At 45.3% G+C, this 16,351-nt stretch overlaps 1 protein-coding gene across 2 annotated transcripts in view; it reads right to left on the reverse strand.

The window, feature by feature from the left end:
* CHPT1 (choline phosphotransferase 1) overlaps positions 1 to 16,351 on the reverse strand; it is a 448,829-nt gene that overhangs the window by 253,815 nt on the left and 178,663 nt on the right. For both annotated transcript variants that reach the window (XM_078675086.1, XM_078675079.1), the window contains exon 3: positions 7,311 to 7,452. In XM_078675086.1, coding sequence (XP_078531212.1) covers positions 7,311 to 7,452 — 142 coding nt within the window. The remainder of the gene's footprint in view (positions 1 to 7,310; positions 7,453 to 16,351) is intronic.

The following is a 16,351-nucleotide window of genomic DNA, read 5'->3' on the forward strand; positions in this document are numbered from 1 at the left end:
CTGGCAAATGGTGACCTGCAGAGCGCGTGAATGGGAAGAGCGACTGGCCGTGGGAGGTAAGTAGGAGAGTGCTGGTGTGCGCACGCGAGGGGCAGAGCCTTTGAAGTAAGATGTGAGGCACTGACAGACAAATGGTGGTTTGTGATGTGGCTGGTTTGTGCACGCGATGGTGCAGGTTTCACCATTACACACCACAACAACGCCTTTATTACAAAGAAGTTAGAAGTCTGATGTTCTGGAATGAAGCGCTATCCTCAGAATATGCAGATCGATGCTGCCTCAGAAAATCACAGCTTGTTCGGGTTGTGGCCTCAGCCAGCAGAGCTATCCCCGGATCGAGCAGCTGTTTGCACCTGAGGCGGACACTTTTCCTTGTTGCTTGCCTACACGTATCCAGTAAACAGCTCTGCTTTTGGCGTATGAAGGTTGTTATTATTCTTTTATGTAGGCGTCTGTTTTATGAATGAGGTTATTATTCTTGCTGTTTTACCCATCTGTCCTGCCTCACCTTTTTTTAATCTAGCGGAATTAAAGTGACGTGCGCAGAAAGCTCATAATTCCCACCCAACATCTGTATACCACTACAAAGTGGTACTTTTCAAAAAGCAAGCATGTGTACTGCGAGCCAAGTGAAAATCCAACGGGCTGCAGGAAAGTAAAGCGTGTGGCATCGTCAAGGGGAAATCGATAAAAACAAAAACAAACAAGATGTGAAGCAAGAGACCGCTAGAGATTCAAAAAAACGAGAGATGGACGATTGTGAGAGGTCGGAGAGGAGTGAGGGGGGGTAGGGGCAGGTGAACGGGAAGAAAAAACAAGAGGTAATCGATAAAAACAAAAACAAACAAGACGTGAAGCAAGAGAGCACTAGAGAGGCAAAAAAACGAGAGATGGACGATTGTGAGAGGTCGGAGAGGAGTGAGGGGGGTAGGGGCAGGTGAACGGGAAGAAAAGAAAAATAAGATAGAAGCTGGGAGCAGATAACAAGAAGGGGACGGGGTTGGAAGATTTTGAGGAAAGAGAGGCATGTTGGGAAACAGAAAATGTGAACATGTTTGGAAAATTGCACCGTGATAAACCACAGGATTTTGGAAATGGAATTTCTCAACAGACCACTCTCTTATGTCGAAGTTCGCAAAGTGTATACAGTTGAAGTATGCACAGAAAGAGGCAAGTAACATAAAGCTTCAAGTAGGAAATGATTTTGAGGGGATTCAAAGTGTTATTAGGGCAGCCGGCAAAACTGAAAGTAACGCACAAGCAGTACTGGCATTTTTTTTGGCAGACTGAAGCAGCAGAGTCGTTTTTGAGGGAGGTGAAACACAAAAGGGAGAGAATAAAGATTACCAGCAGTAGCAGACATGGTGGATAGGAGAGAAGATAGAAGGTGAGAGAAAAATACATCAGGCTGGAATGAAAAAAGAGACAGAGCAAGAAAAAAACAAGTTAAAAGAAAAGGAGACACGGCCGGCCGGCCGTGAATCTGAAAGCACAGCCGGCTGGCCGTGAAAAGCCTTTGATGCCGCAGGGGGTGGAGCGGCACCAAGCTGGGCAACAGATGGCTGACGATTTGATGCTGTGCACGCGCATTTTAGGTCAATGCACTTGTGCATTGACCTAAAAGCGCACCGGCACAGCATCAAATCGCCAGTTAGTTAAAGTCTGTTTAAGCCCCTATATTCTCGCTTCGCTCAATGAGCATGCGCATTGAGAGGCGAGACCTAAAAAACTAGTAATGTTCCCTGAATTCCACCCTCTAGAAGCTAAGATTACTGTGGAATAACTGGGAATGAAGGGTATCTTGTGTACAGGTCACTTTTACTTAACTCTCCTGATCTCTTCAATACTTTAAAAGAGAAATGGGAACTAGACCTTGGGGATCAAGCATACTACCTGGAGTTGGCAGGTTATAACAACACTGTGGTACTGATACACAGATACCGAAAAGAAATGATTAGGCATGCCATTCCATTACCCCAGATCATAAGATAGCTGTACCAGGAATAACTGATGGCTGGGAAGGAAGGAAGATTGCGAGGTCGCTGGTAGAGACTAGTCTCTACTCTCATAGAAGCAACACGCCTTGGCAAAGTCAATAGGTTTAGCCTATGTGAAATCTAATGGCTTTGCCTTTTTTTCACATGTTCCACAGCAGCCTTAGCCGCTATGCAACATGGCGTACAGGAAAAAAAAACACAAGCATTTCCTATTAAGCGAGCAGCATTGAATGCGCCATAGTGCTTTCTTTTTTTCCTTTAAGCCATGTTGCACAGCAGCCGCACTACAGAGCAACATGCACAGAAAAACAGCACAGGGACGCTTGGGGGCAGAGGGAAAACACATCAGAGAGGGGGTGATGTGCGAGGGTGGGTGAAAAACAATGGAGGGCAGGGGTGGAAATACAGGCCGGATACAAATTCATGGTTAGCACCTGGTTAAAAGATCGGGAGTTTATTTTATTTACAAATCATTTAGAAGGTGCCCCACAGGTGTGGGGGAGGCTTATGGAGAACCTACGGAAGTATTTTTTGGAACAGGAGGGTAGGTCCAAAATTCAGCAGGTGGGGCACAAGCCAGTAAGGCCAGGTAACTTTTGCAAGACAATCAATGTTTCCAAAAGAATGCTGCGCGAAGCGCAACGTGTCCACCGGTGTAATCCTTCTAAAACCACAAACAAACTGTCTGGGAGAAAAAGACGGAAAGAAAGGATAAATAATGGGCCACAATCTTTCAGTTACTAAAGGATTCTAAACAAGCGCAATTTTGGGCCCACATTAATAAACTAAAAAATGGTAACATCGTCTGGGAAAATTGTGTTTCTGAAGCAGCTTGGGTGCGCCAGATTGTTTAGCTGTATTTGGAGCAAACTGAAAATCCAATAGAGACTGGACACCTGCCACCCCAGTTTTAACCTTGAAAGGAAATTTGGTGGCATCTGATTCAAGTCTACAACATCAAGAAGATTTGGAAGCTGGGCTGGGCCAATCTGAGGAAGAGACCCAAGTGGTTCAGTGCAATTTAACAAATAGTGGGGAGGTGGCAAAAGTACTAAAAAAGTTGGAATCCGATAGAGCCACTAGCCCGAATGGCCTGCCAGCTGGCCCTTAAGGAGGCACATATAGGTTGAGCAACAGTGCTGTCAGCACTTTATAACTACTGTTTTTTAAACGCTGATATACCAGATGGCTGGAGATGATCAATTTTATGCCCTATATTTAAGAGTGGGATCGGACTTCGGCCGCAAATTATAGATTGGTACTTAATATTGAGGCAAAAGTCTATGCCCGAATTTTATTAGAACATTTAGAATCCTGGGTGGCTGAGGAGGGCATTTTGCCCTTCTTTCAAACATTGTTCAGGGCGGGGGCATCTACGGTAAACAATATTCAAGCTCTCTCTGTCCTCAGACACCAGGCCCTTCAGAGGAGTAGACCATCTCTCTGGTCCTACTTTTTATAGATTGCAGCGCAGCTTTTGATAGAGTGAATAGGGCTATCCTCTGGAGGAAGCTTGTGGCGTGGGGTATACCATCCAGTTTGTTAACAGCCATTAGATATCTATATAAAGAGACCTGGGTTTGGGGGGAAAACTAGTGCAACAAGGGTAACACAAAGTAAAAATAAACTGTGGGCTAAAACAGGGTTGTGTTTTGGCACCCATGTTGTTTAATTTATACACAGCAGATCTAGGGAAAGCACTGGACGGATGCAGTTTGGTTCCCCCTAATCTAAGCTCAGTCCAATTACAAATAATTCATTATGCTGATTATATCGGGGTTATGGATCATATCAATTTGGGTTTGTAAAAGGCTTTAAACACTTTGGATAGATTCAATAAGGCTAACCTTCTATTGGTAAATGAGTCCAAAGCTAAAGTCCTGATATTAGGGAGTTACCGAAAGAAGAAGCTGGCAACTTGGCAATTGGAAGGTAAGATCATTACTACACTAAGGTATTATAAATATCTGGGTGTGTGGTTTAGTGAATATGGTTCTGCTGTTGCCTACGGTAAAGATCTTAACAAGAAACCGGCAGCTATTACTTATGGAATAGGTCAACTGAATCGCTTATTAAGTGGCGCTTCTGCTTCCCCTATTTTAAGAGTAATAAAGGCAACCTTAACCCCAGCCCTGCAGTATGGTCATTTTGCTTATCCTGGCACACTGGATGATGCGTTGGAGCTATGTCACATTAGAGCATGCATAACAAAATTCCATCAACCGCGACATGCCCATAGCTCCAGATTAAGGCTTGAGCTAGGATTAGTAATTCAAGCAATCGAGTGCAAGGCATCCATGTTAAAATATTGTATCAAGTATAGGACAGCTCCCAAGAATTCAGTAAAAAATCTTTTGAAATCGATTTACGAAAAGTCTGGTAAATTTGGTATAGACAACTTAATGAGCGAATTCTGTTATTCAAGATTGAAAAGTCTGTCTTGGGGGACGGTGATATCCCTTACCGGGCATGGAAGACGGCTATTAACAAGCAAATGAAAGAGTCTTCCTGGGTACAGAACTTGTGTACCGTTGAGTGCCGAGGATAGGCACAGCCCCCAAACGATTCCTATCATGTTGGGAAGCCACAAAAATATTTTTCGTATCTCATTAATGCAAATACTCTGGATCGAATCCTCTACCTAAGAGTGCTTGCGCTACCAACAATAATTGTTGCATAGCCTGCAATTGATGTCGCCCCCCTAAGCCAGCCCAGCGTGGCTTAGGGGGGCGACATCAATTGCAGGCTATGCTACAATTATCAAGAATCATGGTTTCATTTGTTATGCTGTTGTCCTGCCCTGGATCATCCAAGGAGACTACTGTTAAGACCTATTTTTTTGGCAGAGGGAGTTCGTTCTTGTGCACAGGCATCTTCTTTTTGCTTCAGCAGTAGATCACCTGGGGGGCTGGGGAGATGTGCTAAATTTGTGAATATCTTAAAAGAATTATTGTCGTAAGCCCGGGAGACAGTCTCTCCACCGAAACAACGTCAGTTAACAATTACATCATTTACAATAAGTACTGGGCCACCTGCTCAACAATCGGAGTGTAAGTAAGAGCGGATTTGGAGGAAGTTGTCCCCTAGGATGGATGGAGCCATCAGTGAGGTTTAAACCGTCTTAAAAGGAATATTTGGCATTTTAATGCAGCTAAAAGAAGATCACGTTGGGCATTTTAGGAGTACCCTTGTATTTTGGCATTCCCCTCTGGAGAGGGAGGCATCAGGAGGGTAGGTCTGAGGTAACAGGAGAGACAAGTACAGTAGGCATTAAGCTCAAGCGGGAATATTGGAGGCTCTAAGTATGATAGGACTAGAGTACAATAACCATTTTTGTCTTCCTACATAGTACTGCTCTATTGGTGCCCATGGTAGGGCTTTAGGCAATAGTGTAATTTGGTTCACAGTAATTATAAACCAGACCTGTGTACATTTTGCTAACTTCGTATTATAAACATTTTATATTGAATAAGAATTTTAGTGGTTATGTGATTATGTTTTACTTTTATGAAGGAAATTGCTCATTTAGATTGGGTTAGATCCAGGAACTTGGCATTTTAATAATGCATATTGCTCAGATTACCTGAATAATAGAATATCGCTGATTTTATTGTTAATTAAGTACTTGAAAACTTTTAGTATGATGATTTTACTTTTGTTTATTTTATTATTTAATTGTTAGTTTTACTCAACTATACAATACATGTATTATATACTTACTTACAGGCAGGATGAAGAAGAGTTACCTTTGGACATGCACTGAATAAAATGCCATGCCCAAAAGTAACAAAAGAATCCCTGCAGGAGCCTGTGGCCAGTGGAAGGACACTGACCACAGGAAGCTATGCTTGGCCAATGCTCCACAGCACAGGCGGAGTCTCAAAGCCCAGGAGGAAGCCAGAGGTGAAAAGGAGGCACTGAACAACTGTAAGTAAAGGAACAAGAGTGACTTGGGAGCCACAATAGTAAGTCAAGGTAAGTAATTTTTTAAGAACAATAACTTTCGCTAACAGCGCTTGCACGCTGTCGGCAAAACATAAAAAGAGATATTGCAAGGAAATGGAGGACCGCTGATTCTCTTACACTGAGGGAATTGCAGAGTCAGATGGACTGATGTGCACTGACAAAGGAAAGTGTTTAGAAAGCTATAGGCTACTGGAAAAATATCAGAAAATATGGTCATGTTGGAAGAGAGATGTGGATACAGCCGGATCATCACTGGGGACTTCGCTCATCCAGATATAAGAACAGCATAAGAGGATATGCGATGCTAACTGAATCATACCTGCAATGAATGGAACACACTTGATCCTTATGTGTAACTCAGGTTGGAAAATATACTGGGAACTCCTGACAATCCATTACCAAAACACCTTTGTTTCATTTGCTACAGTGAAAACATGCTTTATGCTTAGAATAAATGGGTGACAAAGAATTGAATGTAACACAAATGTGGCGAATCTAATCACGGTAGTTTTGAGATGTGCACTGCAATGGAAGCACCTGTCAAAAGCTGAGTGTAATGATACACCAAACAGCCAACAGTAAATGGTGAGAGAATAATAAATCTTTGAAGGCCACGGTATGTGTATTTCTTCAAAAGAGTAGTGACAAAAGCTTTGCTTAGCAGCTGTGCAGTAAAGTGAGACTCTAAAAAAGGTGATGCCCCTTTAAAGGTTTCCCTCAACTGTGAAATAGTGGAGCAACTAAGAGCATGAATGTGGCAGACATTAGCAGACTTGCTGGAAACATTCAGACTAAATTAAAGTGGGACCACAAGGAAATAGATTCTCTTAGAAATTTGGAGTCAATGAAGACTAACGAACAGAGACAGTAACATGTCCCACTATGTAAGTTTGAGTGAGGTGTAATACAGGTGTATTTTCTTTCAACATGTGGTCTTCAAAGTGTGAAGGAAGGCCCAGGTAAAGCTCTCTCTCCATTTGCAGTTGTCAATTGGCCTTAATTCTATTTAAAGATGCTCAAACATAACTCTAAGATAAAACACATTACTTAGAGAAGAGTAACAAGTAGTAGTCTTCTTTAATAGTTAGGCACTCCAACTTTGTGTCATATGTAAGAACAACATCTGCCCTAGGTAATATTTAAATAATTACCTGCTCAAAAACAATTGGTAAAAGTGAACACTGATGCAGTGGGGAAAGGTTACTTTATGCGCAATATTGTCAAAACAGTGCCTCCTTTTTTGGAAAGTAATAACTAGAATTAATTGCATTGTCCTCATCCTTCTCACACTCCACCCCTACCCACCCTGGCCCATACAGACGTCACAACAAAGAGTTATCAACTTACTTTCCAAACCTTAGTGTTCCTGACACATAGGTCTGCCAGTGAGCGCAATAGAACATGAACATCCCAATAATATTGCAAAAGAACAGCCAGTCTGGGTTCGTTCCAAGCCGACACGCAACAGTGGTTCCGACAGCAACAAAGACTGAAAGGAAAACAAACTTGTGAGGTTAGTTAGAAACAAACCAGTTTGCAAATAGAAGAAAAATACAGCAGAATAAATGACAAACATTTGCTGTATGGTGAGAGATCGAGTAGAAATTTGACAGAAAAGCACAAAAAGTTCAACAGAAGGGAGGCAGAACAATAATTCACGAGGCCCTGCACCTCCCAGAGCCCCACGCTCGTGCTACAACATATATTTATGGATTTTAAAGCACGCCTGATCCAGTTAATAGTAACCAGCCAACTAACATGGCTACTGGATAACGCAGGTGCTGGATCTGCCATGTTTGCCCCTGTAGTACACATATATTTAGGTTGAGCTTTGAGACCTGTTGTATATACTTTGTGAGCTTACAGCCCGTCCACTTGTTTGTTTCAGTGTCCTTTAAAAATCATTGCATGCTAGTGGTGAATCTTTCCTCTTTGTCCCTCCTTTTAGTCTTGTGTTTATCTCCACGTGGCAGGGGCCAAGTACTGTATCTTTATGCTTTTGTTGATTATCTGTTCATTTGAGAAACTATTTGTTTACTACTTGTGTTCATGCTTGCCTGTGTTCAGCTTCGGTGCCAGTAGCGGATTGCAATTTAATGCCACATTTGTCCCTCTCAACTGTCGTCGGCGTGAAGCAGCATTTTTAGCGGAACATTGGAACATCAGAATTTTTCCTCTACCTTAGTCTCCCTGCATTGGTATATCCTATGGCCCGGCCTCTACTTCTGGGGACCTCTGGATCAGGATGTGCAGCTGGACAGGGTAAGGCAACTGTTGATAGGTTTCTTGTTTATTTAGTTGGCAAGTCAGCATCAGCTATGTACTTTTGTTTCTACAGAAGCTGGACTTAGCTCAAAAACAATAAAGTACAAGATACACAAACATGTGGCTAACTCAACACTGTATGGGACTAGGAGTGAACTTCAGTCACCTTGGTTTCAGGCAGTATATCACTGTTGCCAGTTTTCTTGTTATCAGACAGCAGCGAAGTTGAACGTCTACCCCGACTCAAACATGGCTGACACAACAGATGTGTTACACATACACTTGCGCAGCACTGAACTGGCACTTTCAGGAACAATGGTGACATCATGGGCAGCGCCCGTGAAACATGGAACAATGAGAATGAAGAGCCCCTGCCTCAGGTATTTTACACAATGTTGACATCCGCTGGCACACGCCATGCCTTTACGTCCCTCTAAACTTCACTTAACACTCCTCCTGATCACGCAGTTGAGGCTGATACCAAATGGGATAGGGTGGTACAGCAGCCTCGGTCTGACAAGGTCTGGGCGCGGTCTCCAGGTGGTGAAAGAGATATCCTGCAACGGACGGTTCCGCTTCACACAATTCAATTATGTACATCACACCCACCTCTTACCACAATGCATTAAGTGCATGTTCCCAGCACTATCCTCTGAATGTCCCAACTGTACATTACAGAATGCTGATTTCTTCCAAATGGTATGGTCCTGCACGGTGTTGCACCCGGGCTGACCAGAAGTGACCACCGCAGTAGCTGAGAAGTCAGTGCGTAATCTCACACCAGCACCTGAATCCCGCCTTTTGGGAATACACCCCAGAGTCAAAGGGGGCAAACATCTCAACTCCTTCATCGATGTGGCCTTTGTACTGTTCAAACACAAATAGCTATGGCATGGAAGGCCCCTGCAACTCATAACCTTTGGCTCTGTGTCAGTGTTCTACTGACGTGGACCAGGAGAGAAGATCACACTCTTAAACTACTTCAAATGAGAGGGGATTCCTGCATGGTCAGAGAATGTTGGGAAAACTTCTTACTCCAGGTGGAGGTCAAAAGTGATGAGCGCCCACCATGAATTGCGCTTACATGTCCCACCCACGGTTAGTGTACACAGGCATACGGTCATACCATCACTCTCCAGCCGGCCCACAGGCTACACGAGGACTCAAGATTACTGAGCCTATACACTGCTTGCCGTCCTGGGACACATATGGGGCCTCGTCCCGTCCCATGACATAGTCACTGGTACTATCACAGCAGTACTCTCTCACCCCTCTCATGACAATTGAGCATGTGCGAATTTGATCCAAATGGAAGAATAATCCAAGGGGAATAACCTCTTGGTTTTGTGAATCTGGCCGCTATGTTCAGTAGAAGGAGCCAGACTAAGGTACCTTTTATTTGGGCTAAAATATCAGTTTATTTACGCATTTTATTAGGAGCACAATATTTTATCTGGGTCTGTGTTTGGTATAGAACCCTTTTCGGTTGTGCACAAATGGTTGCGGAAGAGGGAATGTAATACTCTTTAATTTATCATACTGAAGAAACAATTGCTGTAGCTACTTTTATTGTTACAGCAGACAAATGATGGACGGAATGCTGACAAATCAAACATTCTCCTCCAGTCAAAAGATCTGTGTTAAATCAATTGTTCTTTTACGCTCTAAGCCACCCCAGTTTGGACCCAGCCATATGCAAATCGGTCTTGACCCTGTGCCCCATGGGAACAGTGCAGACCTAGCTGCCAGGCCAGGTCCTCCCTGTGTGGAAATTTGGCAGAGATCGCCGTTAGAATTTAGCTGAAGCCATCTTGAATTTGGCAGCCATCTTGTCTAACCATTTGCTCGCCATGTGCTCTTTCCTTCTTTGCTGTCGCTTGCCCTTGTGCTTTGCTCAAGAACTGGCTATACTTAGCCTCTGCTACTCTGCACATGCTCGGAATAGTCTCTAGCTGCCCATGCACCTGCTTAGGTTTGTTACTGTCAGGATGTCTGTACTCAAGTCAGCAACTGTTTGCCCCTCCTTCTTTGTTGACTGTGCCTTCTCTGCATGACCATCTATGTATGTAACTCTTCCTATGTGAACTTGTACCGCCTCCTTTTGAGCTCCTGTGTGGGTTTCAAAGACCCATGGTTCTTTTACTCCTTGAGATACTTTATACACTACCGAAGGGTGTTGTGTGAATGTAGTTCCACCTTATGACGTTTATTAAACTATTTACTTTACATTTCAGTTTCCGTGCCAACGTCTATTTACTGGTCGGAGGGCTTGCGTGCAGAGAAGGGCGAACCCCTAGTACTGGTAGGCCGTGCTGAGGTCTACTTCTACACCTGGACCAGAAACAAGCATCCTGGGACCGGTTTCAGGATATGTCACACTTCATCAGCCAGGCTAGCTTGAATCCAGTGGCACAGTGAGCAAGGGACCCACGTCTGGGCATACCCATCCCACTTTAAGCGAAAAGTGTTACAGCAAACAAATGATGGACAGAATGCTGACAATGCAAACATTCTCCCCCAGTCAAAAGATCTGGGTTAAATCCTTCGTTCTTTTGCCCCCTAGGCCACACCAGTTTGGACCCAGAACTGGGGAGGCAAAGTGAACTAAAGAATGATGATGGATTCAACCCAGATCTGTGACTAGGGGTGAGTGTTTGAAAAGTTTTAGCACTCCGTCCATCATCTCCTTGTGTTTGCTTCGTTCCGCCTAAGTTGGCAGGGTATGCCCAGACGTGGGTCCTTTGCTCACTTTGCCACTGTATTCAAGCTAGCCTGGCTGGTGAGGGCTGTTAGCCCAAAACCGGTACCAGGATGGTTATTTCCGGTCCTGGAAAGACATGGCTTGGCAGTCCGGGCTGAACTGTTCCCATGGGGCACACGGTCAAGACTGACTTGCATATAGCTGTGTCTGAACTGGGGTGGCAAAGTGAGCTAAAGAATGATGATGGATTCAACCCAGATCCGTGACTTGGGGTTAGTGTTTGAAAAGTTTCAGCACTCCGTCCATCATCTCCTTGTGTTTGCTTTGTTGTTCCTACTTTTAGACCAGCTCCTCTGTAACGATTTGAGTTGAGGGTATTCCTGTCTTTGAGTATATTTTAGGCTGAGCTTTTCTTCCTGGACCTCATGTTTGTGACTGATGCAAGTTTTGGTGTTTTATGAATTCGCCTCTAGTTTCTGCTTGTTTGGTCTGTCTCAAGGTGATCTGCAGTGTTGTATTTCAATATCCGTTTAGGGGGCACCACGCCACCAGTAACTTTCTTCAATAGAATTTTGGCAGACCGCATCAGTCGCTCGCTGAGTTTTTTTAACGTTGGTAGAACTTGTGATTATCGAGTTTTGTTTGATGGCTGGTAGGTTGGGATTTCAGGGGTGTGGGTGGAAATGTCAATGTTTAAAAAACTGTTTCCTATGACTAACCAATTAGAATGTTGAAGCAAGCAGTATGGGTGTGCCTTCACTTGTTTCATGAAAGTGAATAGTTTAGTTTATTGGGGGCTAGGTGGGTCACTGGGTTCTTTTGTGAAGGGTTTAGGTTGGATTTCTTGTACAGCTCTTGAGGAAGACTTATAGGTGGTTTTGATGCCATTTGGGTGCAAGTAATGTGTTGGCACTATACCAAGCAGCTCAAATAAACAAGCATTGGCAAAGCCAATAGGTCTCGCCATTGGGACCTTTTAAATTTTTAGCCATGCAGCACATTCTCCTGACATCAAAGTTCATGGTAAATCAACTATGATATACTGGTCCTATTACTATCAGACATAAATTTAAGCCCTTTGAGAGTTTTGGCATGTGTATTTGTTTTAGAGGAAAGACCAGAACTAACTTGAAGACCAAGCTGACACCCTGGGTAAGATATTCAAACCTTTAGCGACAAAAGTTCCAAGAACAGAAAGGACACCCTTGCTGTGCAGCTTCACACCATCACTATGCACATTGTGACTTGTATTTCACCAGCACTGCTGCACCTGTGTCATGTTAGCACCAAAAAGGCTCCTACACTGGCACCAAAAGTCAGATTTATTGATGGTAAATAGTAACCAGATAACCGCAGGCTGTGTGAATATTTCGGGTCCGTCTGTTGAATACATCAGTTGGAAGTACGAATTCATCGCGTATATTTCTTATTTTAAACTGAACAAAAACCTTATTGAACTAGAGGAACGTAGAGGTCAAATAATTAAAACCAACCCCACCCAAGAAATTTGATGAAGAGGAATGGATTTACCTTACAGACTAAGAGTGAAACAAGCCCCCCTCCTTACATTCATTCACACGAAGGGGGCAGAGGAATGCTGGAGAGCACTGCGTTAGGGGAGGAAAGACCCTGACTGCCCTTTGGCAGCTTTAGAATTAAGTAAATACTCAACTGCAATAAAATGAGAGGTAGGTTACCATCTTCCCTATCGGATGTATGTCAGTACAACGCGATCTAAAAGATTGCGGTACTTGACAACGCGGGCATTACAACGCAAGTCGTTACACCGACTTGCGTTGGAGGGCGCGGAATTTTGGAATATTATAATTTTATATTCCAACACCAGTCCACGTAACAGTAGGGAAGGTGTTGGAATATAAAATTACAACATTCCTTGCCCAACAGCGCCATCCAGCGCAAGTCGTAGTAACGACTTGCGTTGTAATGGCATCGTTGTAAAGGCACTGCGGTGTAAACACCGCGTTGTAAACGATATTTACCTCCCTAGCATCCCCAGGCACCCAATGAGGACCTAGCGCTGGAGGGAGGAAGGAGCGGGAATGCAGTGTACAGGTGAGATGCTGCACTGGACTATTGTGCAGTTGTGAGAAGGGTGGCAATCAAGTGCCTTGGGACAGGTGAAGCGTGAAGGTGATACCAGAGGAAGAGTGGTGTGCAAACAGAGACCTAAACAGGAAAAGGGTGGGGATGGGATGTGGCTTAAGGGTACAACTGCCGCTTAAGGAACTGGGGAACCAGGTCGGAGTACCGAGGTCGGTGTAACACCCTGTGATTCTGGGCAAGTCACTTAATCTCCCTGTGCCTAAAACAAAATAAACGTGACCTTGTGTAATGTAAGTGTTGCTCTTGTACAGCGCTTCAGGATGTAGATTGCTGGTATGGGAGGGAGTTGCAGTAGTATGCAGAGCATAACCTGGACCCATTCTTCGCAGGGGAGGCTCCTCTCAGGGACCACTCATTCAACCTATGCCCTAAGGATAATGGTGATAGATGGCAGTCTGCAAGGGGGCCCACTGTTCTGTATTAAGCTACTGGTATTATTTAGGTTGAGCCGGAAGCTGACAGAAAGAGAGTGAGGTGTTCAGTGGGAGGATTCACAGATGTGTGCAGTGCAAGGATGAAGTGGTGTATGGTACAGAAGCAGGGTTTGACAGTGACAGCTAGAGAGGCTCTTAAAACTGGTCATAGAATTACACACTGGCAACAACAGTGGTTGTTCTCACTAGCCAGTGACCAGATGGCAGAAGTGAAAGAGTGGCTGGGATGAGCTCCAGGTCCGGGACCAACAAAGTGCAAATCCCGGCAGGATCGCCCACAGCAGCCCCCCCTGACGATAGCTACGAAGACTCTACTCACCAGATGAGAGTATAGAGTAGTGAGACCGGAGAAGAAGATCCATCGTCGATGTCGAGTGGGACCCGGGAGGCAGTTTCGGGAGTGCAGCTAAGTGAGGCCGCCCCTGGAGGTCTGTGGATCGAAAGGCATCGCGAGAGTCCGCCCCCAAGGACAAGAATAACGCTGAAGACTTAGAGGACAAGAAACACAGATGCTCCGTGACGGCGGAGGAGCTACGGGAAGCTCAGCGACGGCGGTGGAGCCCCGGGAGGCATCGAGGTAGGGGAACCGATTGCCTGTTCCTGCAATGGCCGCCAGAGCTAGTACAGAAAACGGCAGAGGCACTTTCGATAATGGCCAATATCGCCCAAATCTGCCAACACTACTAGGAAGCTCAAAGCACTCATTCCCCCAAAAAAGCAGCAAAATTGTTTTTCTTGAGCCCCTGTCGAGAAACGGGCATTAAGAAACGAGTACACGACACCTGACACTCTAATGGCCGCCAGAAGTGACACTGTTAGTGGCGAAGCAAGGGCACAGACCTCCAATACTTCAAGCTCCGTAGCCCGCTTAATCAGTTAAACAATGCAGGAGTTATCCACAGCAAATAATTTATCTAGAGACTGAGACCATTTAATTTCAGAAGTTTTAGCAGAAATTCTGGCACTCTGAGATAAGCTCCTGATGCCTGATCCACTAATGGCCGCCAGAAGCGACATTGAAAGTGGCTGAATCAACTACAAAGTTCACTATTGCCACAATCTCTCAATCTGGATCACACCTAATATTCTATAAAGAGATTGATTTAATTGCAAGATCATTACCAGATAAATTTCAAGACCACACGCAGAAAAACGGGCACTCCCAGATGCCTGACCCAGGAATGGCTATCAATCCACAGAATAATTTCAGATAGCGACCAACATTAAAGCCACATCAAGACTTCCGTCAATCCCGATATCTCCGACAACTGCAATAAGGAATAAAGGTTAGTGTAGTCAGTGGTCTCAATGGGCCACCAGAGTCCAATACAGGACTGATCTCCCGAAAGGCTTGATCCAACGCGACCAGGTCCCTTAGGATAATTTACTCGCCCTCACTACGTCTACTCGGGGCCTAAGCCTCTTAACCACGACCCCAACTTGACAGTGGTACCCCAGACATCTATTGAAAATACCCCCAACGACACAGAACCCTTACCTACAGACCCCTCCACCCCGCCTGACCAGACAGCACTCTCTCCTTTGCACAACAATTCCACCCTTTCAAAAATTGAATTAAACCCGACTCCCTCACAACTCAGAAAAATGCCACCAAGCACGCAACCGGCTGCCGCCCCGCACACACCTAGCTTCCTGATTCCCCATGGCCCAAACTCCTTCGCAATCGCATCCCCCCCCCAAACTCTCTAGTAGAGCGAAGGAACTCTTCAAACACAGACTGCTCAGACAACATCCTGAGACATATTTCGCAGACACTTATCACTGCTTCTCCAGAGGGGAGATAAAAACTGACCTCATCTTCCATACGGATAGACCCGACTTTTGGCCCATCATTCTCAACACGCATCTCAACATCTCCAAAACCACCACTACCCCCCACAGCCACAAACTGACGACCTCTCTCCCGAGTCACCAGTTGAAGAATGGCAATATCTCCATAACCATCTTCTTGAATGGTACAGTCCTAATACAGGCTAAGAGCGCTCACCTTGAGATCTTCGACTCCCTCTTCCTCTCACTAAAAAGGCCCCCATGATCACATCCCGCTATGAATCAACCCTATCCCTTCCCCCTGAGAGTCATCCACGACAGGGGAGTCATAGGACCCCCCTTCTCAGCTGCCTCAAGATCCCCTTCGCAGCCAACCCGAGGACCTCATAGTAATGCTATTCCTCCTGATACTGCCCACTCCCCCTCGATCAGACAGCTCGCCCACCATTGCCCCTCCTCCCTTTCCCCCCTAGCACCCACGATTGAGCACCACCCTCTAGCTCAACACATTCACAAGCCCCCCCACCCCCCGTCACCGCGATACTCAAGACCTGTCTCCTGTCATGAGGTATCACTCCCTATGCCCTTAAGGATTGAACGCCACCCTCTAGCACAGCCCACTCATAGCCCCCCCGCCCCCTCGAGATCTATCACCGGCCGTGAGGCTACACTCCCCCCGCCCTTGAGCCGCACTAAAACCTATCCAGGCAGCCCCTCCCTAATAACCATCAGGAGACAGGGATTCACTTGCCTCATATATCCACCATCACGTCAGAGACCCTTCCCCCTCCCCAAATGGTAATGTTGCCCCAGACACCCTCCCACCCCCCTGGTCCCTCCTCTCTCACCCAAGGGCAGTGTCGCCACAGACACCCTCCCTCCCCCTTAGACAACACGACGCAACGCCTCTCCCACCTTGAAATGCAGCTGGAAATCCTGATTCGAGACCTGGACGAAACTCTATCCAACCTATCCTTGACCCTAAAGCCCATCCACCCACCCAGAGAGCTATCGAATCCCACCCAAATCTTCGATCCAAGTAATTACGGGATTTAGAAGTGAAGACCCTCCTC

The sequence above is a fragment of the Lissotriton helveticus genome, chromosome 1_1 (assembly GCF_964261635.1).
Source record: "Lissotriton helveticus chromosome 1_1, aLisHel1.1, whole genome shotgun sequence".
Lineage (NCBI taxonomy): Eukaryota > Metazoa > Chordata > Amphibia > Caudata > Salamandridae > Lissotriton > Lissotriton helveticus.